General features: G+C 38.3%; 1 protein-coding gene across 1 annotated transcript in view; it reads left to right on the top strand.

The window, feature by feature from the left end:
* Positions 1–9,436, top strand: part of p2rx3b (purinergic receptor P2X, ligand-gated ion channel, 3b) — a 38,329-nt gene that overhangs the window by 22,337 nt on the left and 6,556 nt on the right. The window contains exons 8-9 of the mRNA XM_037976299.1: positions 5,479–5,615; positions 7,184–7,277. Coding sequence (XP_037832227.1) covers positions 5,479–5,615; positions 7,184–7,277 — 231 coding nt within the window. The remainder of the gene's footprint in view (positions 1–5,478; positions 5,616–7,183; positions 7,278–9,436) is intronic.

The raw sequence follows: 9,436 nt of genomic DNA, 5'->3' as shown, positions 1-9,436 counted from the left end.
ATATATATATATATATATATATATATATATATATATATATATATATATATATATATATATTTGAAACCAGTTGTGTACATACACTATATAAAAGGACAATCATTTATTCTCTCTGTCTGACATTAAATCAGACTAATTCTTTTTTGTTTCAAGTTAGTTAAGATTTCCCAAATAATTTCTATTTGCTAAGTGCCCAAATAATGAGGAATATACTGTGTGCACTGTTTTTAAAATTGCAGGTTTACATAGGCTGTGAATACTATGCCTTTAAACAATTTGGGAAAGCCAAGATGATGATATCTTGTGATGATATATTTTGTTTTTGTTTGTTTTATTTTAATAAATTAGTTTTCTTTAAAATGAGTCTGCACTCTGGGTTCGTCTCCGTTTCCCCACCACCTGACATTGATAAGTTAGCTGACAACATCTGAGTTAATTGAAGGCAGATCTGTGGATAGATTTTAAGGCACAACTCAAACACATTGCTTCTCTGTGTTACATAATGAGGAAAGTGAAAATAAACCAGCTAAGATATGAGGAAGAGAATTGTCAACCTCCACAACTCTGGTTCATCCTTGGGTACATTTTCCAGATACCTGAAAGTCTCACATTCATCTGTTCAACCAATAATACACAAGTATAAACACCATGGGAACATCCTGCCATCATCACTCAGGAAGGAGACGGTTCTGTGTTTGATGAACACATTTTGGTTCAAAATGTACATATCAACTCCAAAACAAAAGTAAAACACCTTGTAAAGAAGCTGCTGAAGCTGGTCAGAGTGTCATTATCCACAGTGAAACAAGTCCTGTCCCAACATGGGCTGAAAGGTCCCTCAGAGAGGAACAAACCATTACTCTGACAGCAACATTGGAAAGACAGATTACAGTTTGTAAACGCACACGGGACATAGACCTTAATATTGGAGACATGTCCTGTGGTCTGATGGAACTAAAAATATTATTAATAACAACACCTTATATTTTTAATGCACTTCATATTTTCAAAATATCTGAAAGTGCTTTAAAAGAAAAAAAAACACAAAGTTAAAAAGCCTCCGGAAGGCTTAGTTTAAAAAAATTAGAAAAAAATAATTAAACTATTTGGCCATAAAGACCATTGTTACATTTGAAGGAAAAAGGGGAAGCTTACAAGCCTGAGAACACCAATTTAACTGTGAAGTACGGGGGTGGTAGCATCATGTTATGGGTTTTTTTGCTGTAGGAGAGACTGGTGCACGTCACAAAAAAGGCGGTATCAAGACATCAGCCAAGAAGTTAAAGCTTGGACTCAAATAGGTCTTCAAATAGACAATGACCCTCAGCATGCTGTTAAATAGTCAAAAAGAGGCTGAAGGAAAACAAAGTCAGTGTTTTGGAGTGACCATCACAAAACTCTAAACTTAGTTATATGGAAAATTAGTGAGCAGAGTTGAAAAGAGATTTGACCCACACCATACAATATACAAGCATTGCTACCAAATACTAAGAAAATGGATGTAAAAGTGTGACTTTGAAGAAATATTTTTTTTTGTCCTACAAAAAGACTGTCTTATTATTTGGTCATTTACCAAATATATTTGACTTTTGAAAATCCTAACTAACCTTAAACAGGAAAGGTTTAGTCAGATTTAATGTCAAACTGAGAAAAAAATGGTTGTCTTTTATACAGTGTATTTAAATATCTAATTTCAAATGCACTCACTGGCCACTTTTTTAGTTACACTTGTTCATATGCTTATTAACACAAATAGCTAATCAGTCAATCACATGGGAGCAACACAGTGTCTTTGACATGTAGGTGTAGTTAAAATGACTTGCTGAAGTTCAAACCTGGTATCAGAATGAGGAAGAAAGGAGATTTAAGGGTTTTAAATGTGGTGTGGTTGTTGGTGCTAGATGGAGTTGGTCAGAGGATTTCAGAAACTGCTGATCTACTGGGATTTTCCCTCACAACCATTTTCAGAGTTAAAAGAGAAGGGTCTAAAAGAGGAGAAAATATCCAATGAGTGGCATATATATGGACAAAAAGAAATGGCAGAGGAGTGGCAGATGCACCTGATTAAGTGGCCTGATTATGTGTGTGCGTGCAAGTGTGTATACAGTATGACTAAAATTGAAAGAACAAAAATTGCAGTGAAGGAAAAAAAACAACACCAAATCTAAAAAAGTTTTGACTATGTGTAAAATGTGAAAACAAAAACAACCCCCCTCCCACCCCCCAAAAATAACAATACAGTGGTTAGCAAATATGATTATCCATATTTACTTTATAATAAAAGAGTAAATGTATTAAATGTTTAAACTCAAAATATATGCATTTTTTAAAGAAGAAATTAGGTCACTTTGAATTTGATGGCAGCAACACATCTAAAAAAAAGTTAGAACAGGGCCATGTTTCCCGCTGTAAAATATCTGGTCTTCTTTTTCTAACAGCCTGTAAACACCTCGGAACTGAGAACAGTTGCTGCAGTTTTTGGATGGGAATGCTGTCCCATCCTAGTCTGATGTAGGATTTCTAGGTGTTTGTCAGTCTTGGGTCTACCATGCTGGATTTCTGTATTTTGTTGTTTTTGTTTGTTTTTTGATTTTGTTTTTTCTAGATGGGAGCATATGTTTTTCTAAAACCGGTGTATACCTTTCTGGATTGATGGTGCCTTTTCAGATGTGTTAGCTGCCCATGCCACATGATATAAGCACATATGTACCCCCATACCATCAGAGAAACAGGATTTTGAACTATGTGCTGATAACAGGCTGAATGATCCCTTTCCTCTTTGCTACAGAGGATGTGGTCTGTGGTTTCCAAAATAAATTTGAAATGTGGATTCATCTGACCACAGAACAGTTTTTCACTTTGCCTCAGTTCATTTTAAACTGTCTTTGGCTCAGAGAAGACAATGGTGTTTTTGGATGGTATTCACATGCGGATTCTTCTTTGCATGATAGAGCTTTAACCAGCCTTTGTGGATGGCATAGTGAACTGTGTTTACAGCCAATGGTTTGAGGCCATGTAGTGATGTCCATGATAGAATCAGACCTATTTTTAATGCAGTGCTGCCTGAGGTCCCAAAGATTATGGGCATCCAATATTGACTTTTAGCCTTGTCCTTTGAGCACAGAAATTCTCCAGAAACCTGAAATTGTTTGATTACATTATGAGTTGTTATGATGGTACAGTCAGTCTTCAGAGTTTTTTGCAAACTAGTGAACCTCTACCCATCTTTACTTCTGAAAAATTTACCGTCATTAAATGCACTTTTTATAAACAGTGACTTGTTCCCAATTAACTTTATTTGTTGCAAGATGCTCCTTAAGCTGTTTCCTATTTGTAGTGATCCACCAATACCACATATTTTCAAATTTGAGCATTTGCTGATAATAAGTACCAATACAATTGGCGAGTGAGTTGAGTCAATGATGCAGTAACCAGTGTCTTTCCGTTGGGGGCGTCTGTGAGCCGACAACCAGATTCTTCTTCAGTTGGTTTTCTGTGTCATTGGCTCCTAAAAGAATATGAGGAGCACTACATCATCTGTTTGTCTTGATCTAACTACTAAAATGAAAGATTCTTCATTTGTTAATATTTAAAATTTTCTGACTGTATTTTGAATTAAAACTTAAAGTGATTTGCATCAAACAACCAACTGAGTTTTAACCCCTATCTTCCCAAGGAGGTGATTCCCAATCCGCACTGCTGATATAGTGATGACCCTGTCGGGTGTCTGACTGAGGGGATGGCTCCACTGAGTGCAACAGGTAGTCATTAGGAACACCTGATTGGCTGATTTAACCATGTATACAAAGGATAGGTGTTGTGTGATGGGGGGGCATTGGGCCTATCCCCTCTTCTTGTCTGTCCTCCATGGGTTGTTGTCTTGGTTTGGCTTACTTTGGTTAGGGTTAGGTTAGGTTGAGTTAGGTTAATATCACTTCTTTTTTGACAGGCTTGATCTTCCTTATTTTTTCAGCAACCTGTTTTTAAATAAAACATTTAAAATACAGTCCTTGTGTTCCTTTCCCTCTGTTTTTGTCACAATCCCGAGCAGGTTGTGACATATTATAGATTGTTTTTAATTAAAGTGACAGTATTTAGATTGTTCTGGAAATAATAATATATTTATGAAAGAATATTTTCAACATTTGTCCTAACAGCTGTGTCTTAATTGTTGATGTGTGTAAGTCTGATTCTGTAAGACTCTTCCTCACCACAAACAAACTACATTTTACTAATAAATGCCATTCCACTTCTTACAATTATTTTGAAAATGAGTTTTCAAGGAGGCTTGTGTTCAAATCTGTATATTTACAGGATTCTCTTCTGCTTAATAACAGACAGTAGCCGTTTCCTGCTATTCTTTGAACTCGGCGTCAATTTGTTGTTTTTTTTCTTTAGATGTTTATCAAATCGCTTGTATTAAAAGTCCTTCTGTTAGGGTTACGGGTCTTGTCGAAGGTGAGTAACTCGAGGTACGGAAGACACAAGCGAGGTTAGCTAAAGGTTAGTGAGTTTTATTTACTAGGTGATGCTAGGTGAATAATGGTCCTCTGTGGTCCATTAGTTCCCTGGTGGGCTGAAGGCAATCTGTGCGGACGGGTTTCAGGCTGGGAGGCTCGCAGGCTAGGGCTCACGGTACGTAGGAGGCAAACTGGGTTTGACAGCTTGGAGACGGAGACGTGCTCAGGAACAGGATCAGGTTTTCTGGACAGGCACAAACAGAAAACAAGTTAGAAGCACACAAATAAACTTCTCAGTAGGTTGGGGCTGAGACTGATTACCCAAAGGCAATTAATGCATCAGCGCTGGTCTGTCCCTCCAAACTCCCTCAAGAATGCTTCGGAGGCTGATTCTAATCCAGAGCAGCTGCGGTTTGTCAAGAAGCCGACCAATCAGGAAATACACAACAGGTGGTGGAATGGCAGATTGTCACACCTTCTTCTTGAAAACCTTTTTAATTTGCTGTCCGCTTTACTTTTGTCACCATTATTCACTTTAAAATACCTCCGCATGGCTGACCCTGCTCCCCCTGTATCACTTAAATGGTTCATTAAGAGGAGAAAGTTACACTGTAAAGTAGTATTGGTACTGTAGTACTGGCATGCAGTATCAAGTGTGGGTATGTACACATGGTGTTGGAACTTATAACCTATAGTAATATTTTTATTGCCCCTCTCCCAACTTTATAAAGATGTATTGCTGCCATCAAATTCAAATGTATAATTTACTTAGTTTAAACATTTGACATGTTTACTATGTTTCATGTTGAATAAATCTGGAGTTTATGAGTGCTGCAAATCATTACATTCTTTTTTTTGTTATGTTTTTGTTTTTTTTACATTTTACACAACATCTCAATTTTTTTGTAATTGGGGATGTACATGTGGTTTATGCAGAAAGGGTTTAGACCAACCATGATTGTGACTTAAGTGTGATTCAGTCAATCAAATACTTTTCTCTTCATGATAATTCTTCCAGGGTGGAGTTATTGGAATAAAGATCGGTTGGATGTGTGATCTAGACAAGTCAGATGACCAGTGTAAGCCTGCATACTCATTCACCCGGCTGGATGCCATGTCACAGAAAACGGCTGTCTCGCCTGGATACAATTTCAGGTATGTAAGGACTTAAAAATATGGCTGCAGTCAAAGAACTGAGTCACATAACTTGAATTTGTATCTGCCAGGTGTTATCCCCTTGGTGTATTAAACTGTGAGGACAGATTCAAAATCCAGTTTAGTTAATCTGTGCTCCTGGATTTATTACCAGAACGCATTGTGTTTGAGAACAAACAAAATATCATCATTTAGGTTCAGTAATATCAAAAAGTTGGACACATTCTTATTTTAACTAACCTCTAAGCAAGCAATGAAACCTGTAAACCTGCAAACATCCCCTCCAATACTAACACATTTGTCTAAATCTGTATATTACGAGTCTGTGTGCAATTAAAAACTTGTGCCCCCCTGAACTCTTTAGTGGCCCTCTTCCACATCCAAGTTGAGAATCACTATTTTAAGAGCCAATTGGCAACCCTATGTACATTTCAGTATTTTTAATTCATGCAAACATCAAGTTCTTTACTTAAAAACGAACACATGCATACAAGCTTTCTTGCCTTTACTCTAACAAGCTAGCTAATTGTTTTTGCTATGTAGTAATTTTATTTTTCCAAATTGTAGACAGTGGTTTGCCACACTTAGCTACAGCCCCTTCTGTGTCACTAACAATAAATCAACACAACCAAATAAATTTAAAACTAAGAATTTGGGGATAATATTTTCAGTTCTGCCATCAAGTAACTACTCAGAAATATCTGAATGTGATACGTGATACAATGATTTAACAAGGATAACACTCTGGAGCAAGAATTAACCTTTATGATTTGAGGGAAGACTTTGACTATAAATAATCTAAAATATGAGAATCTTTTGAACAGGGTGTTTAAAATCAGGATTTAAGTTAACTTTAACTTTTCTACTGCTGGACTTTACAAAACAAATCTAGACAAAATGTGCATTTTAAACTTAGGTAAAACAAACAACAAAGGAAGCAGAGAGGAGAGGGACCAGTATGAAAGACCAAAACAAGACAAGACTGAGAAAACTGTCAATTGGATGAAAGAGCCATCATCGCTCTGGTTTCGAATTACTACCAGCCACTCAGATTCTGACAAAGTTGGAACCTGAGCGTCTGCACAGACAGAGCTTATTTTTTCCTGTTCAAAAAAGGTTCCGTTAGCACTATCACTGGACTGTTTTGTGTTTTAACAGAATAATACAGTTTGTTTGTTTGTTTAATACTATTTGATTCATTTCTTATTAGATAAAAAAATACATAAATCTTCAACACTACTTTTTCAACTTATTTCAAGAAATATCACAATTAAAAGAACAGATTTTATCTTTGCATAATTCATTCTTGTCTTTGTTCTAAGTCTTAAAAAAGTCCCTATTTTTACAGAATAGATATTTTGAGCATGGAGCCTCAGAAAACAACTTATCCAAAGACAAGACTATTAGGAGTTGGCAAGCTGAATGAGCTATTACTACTTAAATAAATTAAGTTGTAATATGACTACTCTTCCTAAGGTTTAGGTCAAATAAAAATTATTCTACAAAATGTAACAATGAAAGTAATCCAATTAATTGCTAAGAATTTTGTAATGGATTTGTTTGTACAGGTTTGCAAAGTACTACAAGATGGAAAATGGGACAGACTATCGCACTCTGGTTAAAGCATATGCTATTAGATTTGATGTCATTGTCAATGGAAATGTGAGTAAAGATTTTAATCTTTATCAAAGTTTGGGTTTAAACAGTTAAAAACTATCCATCCATTCATTTTCTGTACTTGCTTAAACCTGTTCAGGGTCATGAGTGGCTGGTGCCTATCTCCAGCAGCTAATGGGAGGAAGGCAGGGGATACTGGACAGGTGGCAAGTTCACATCTTCTAGGAGACTTTCAGAGGGTACATTGTTGCTTAGCCTTGGCAAGTGGGGCAGGTTGTAGGTATCTAGCTTGGTTACCATCTCACTTCTCAGGTGCTTAGTACCCATACTCAGATTGTCAGATTGTGGGGATGATAGTATCACTCCCCTGACCAGTTGCCCTGGCGCCCCCTTGCTGTAGGAACATTGTTGTATCTTGTCAATCTCTAGATGTGATAGCAGGTTTCGCTCTGGAATGTTGAAACACTGAGTTTGAAGTTGGTCTGTAGTCAGTTTGGATGATGGGTGTCTATATTTCCATAGTTCCCACATCATTTCCTAATAGGCCCTCTCTAAGCTTGCTCATATAGTAGCAGCACCGAGTGCTTCAATGACCACTGGTACCACTGAGGCCTTGACTTTCCACAACTTCTCTATTTCCTCTTTCAGCCATTGGTATTTCTTGAGCTTTTCATGTTCCTTCTTCCTGATGTTACAGTCGCTTGGGACTGCTACATTTATCACCACTGCTTTCTTCTGTATCTCATCTATCACAACAATGTCCAGTTGGTTAGCCATCACCTGTTTGTCAGTCTGTATCTGGAAGTCCCACAGTATCTTAGCCCTGCAATTCTCCACCACCTTAGGTGGAGTCTCCCACTGTGAGTCCATACTCAGTACAGATGTTCCTGTACTCTATTCCAGCCACTTGGTCGTGGCGTTCCTTGTATGCTTTGCCTGCCTGCGTCGTACACCCTACTATTATGTGCTGGACTGTCTCAGGGGCATCTTCACACAGCCTGCATCTTGGGTCCTGCCTCGTATGATAGACCCCGGCCTTTGTTGTGCTTGTGCTGAGGGCCTGCTCTTCTGCTGGCATGATTAGTGCCTCTATGTGGTCCTTCAGTCCAGCCCTTTCTAGCCACATGCTGTGCAGGGTCTTGTCTTTCCATGAGGGCTCCTCTTTCTCCTCTTCCACATTGGGTTTCTGCTGCCTGAGACATTCACTTAGTAGACCATCACTGGGGGCTTTCTTCCTGATGTACTCCAGGATCTTGGTTGTTGCATCCTGTATAGTGAATCTGATGCTCAATAGTCCTCTGTGTCGCTCCTTTCTCTCAGTAGGCGGGTAGTTGGAAGAAATTGCCCTTTTCTGGCGGTCTTTCATGATCAATACTGTCAACCACTCAGGGTGAGTCGCTTCCATCAGCAGCCGGTTCAATTGCTCTGCTAGACATTCATGGAGAGCGGTCAGTTTCTTCAGCCAGTAGGTGTGGATCATGTCAGGCCCTGGTGCAGTCCAGCTTTTCATTCCTGAGACTGTCTTGGATGTCTGCCACTGTTATGGTTGCTGGTTCTTGTCCTGAAAGATTGGTGTGCTCAGATTCTAGATCCTGAAGCCATGGGGCATTATCATTGTGTGCCTCCTCCTCCATGGGGGACAATGTTCCTTATTACTTGTAGGCTTGATCTTATAGCCAAGTATGTCAAGGATCACTGTTGCTGTGGTGTATACCAGTTTATTGGTCTCTGTGATGGAAACCAGTGCTGCATTCACATCTTCTAGCAGACTTTCAGAGGGTACATTGGTGCTTAGCTTTGGCAAGGGATGCAGGTCGTAGGTATCTAGCTTGGTCACAATCTTACTTCTCAGGTCAGCTGCCCTCGTATTCAGTTCCTCAGGGCTCAGTGAGGCTTGGTACCCATATTTGGATGGTGGGGATGATAGTATCTCCCCCCTGACCTGTCGTCCTGGCTTCCTCTTGCCGTAGCATCGTTGTTGTATCTCATAAATCTCTAGGTGTGATAGCAGGTTGTGCTCTCGAATGTTGGAACACTGGGTTCAAAGTTGTTTCATAGTCAGTTTGGATGATGGATATCTATGTTTCCATAAATCCTACATCCTTCTCATACAGCTCCTCTCTCTAGGATAGGGATCCCTATATATATATATATATATATATATATATATATATATATATATATATATATATATATATATATAT

Source organism: Kryptolebias marmoratus, linkage group LG6 (genome assembly GCF_001649575.2).
Source record: "Kryptolebias marmoratus isolate JLee-2015 linkage group LG6, ASM164957v2, whole genome shotgun sequence".
In the NCBI taxonomy this organism is placed as follows: domain Eukaryota; kingdom Metazoa; phylum Chordata; class Actinopteri; order Cyprinodontiformes; family Rivulidae; genus Kryptolebias; species Kryptolebias marmoratus.
Note: the sequence above shows the minus strand (reverse complement) of the source record. Positions and strands in the feature narration are given on the sequence as shown.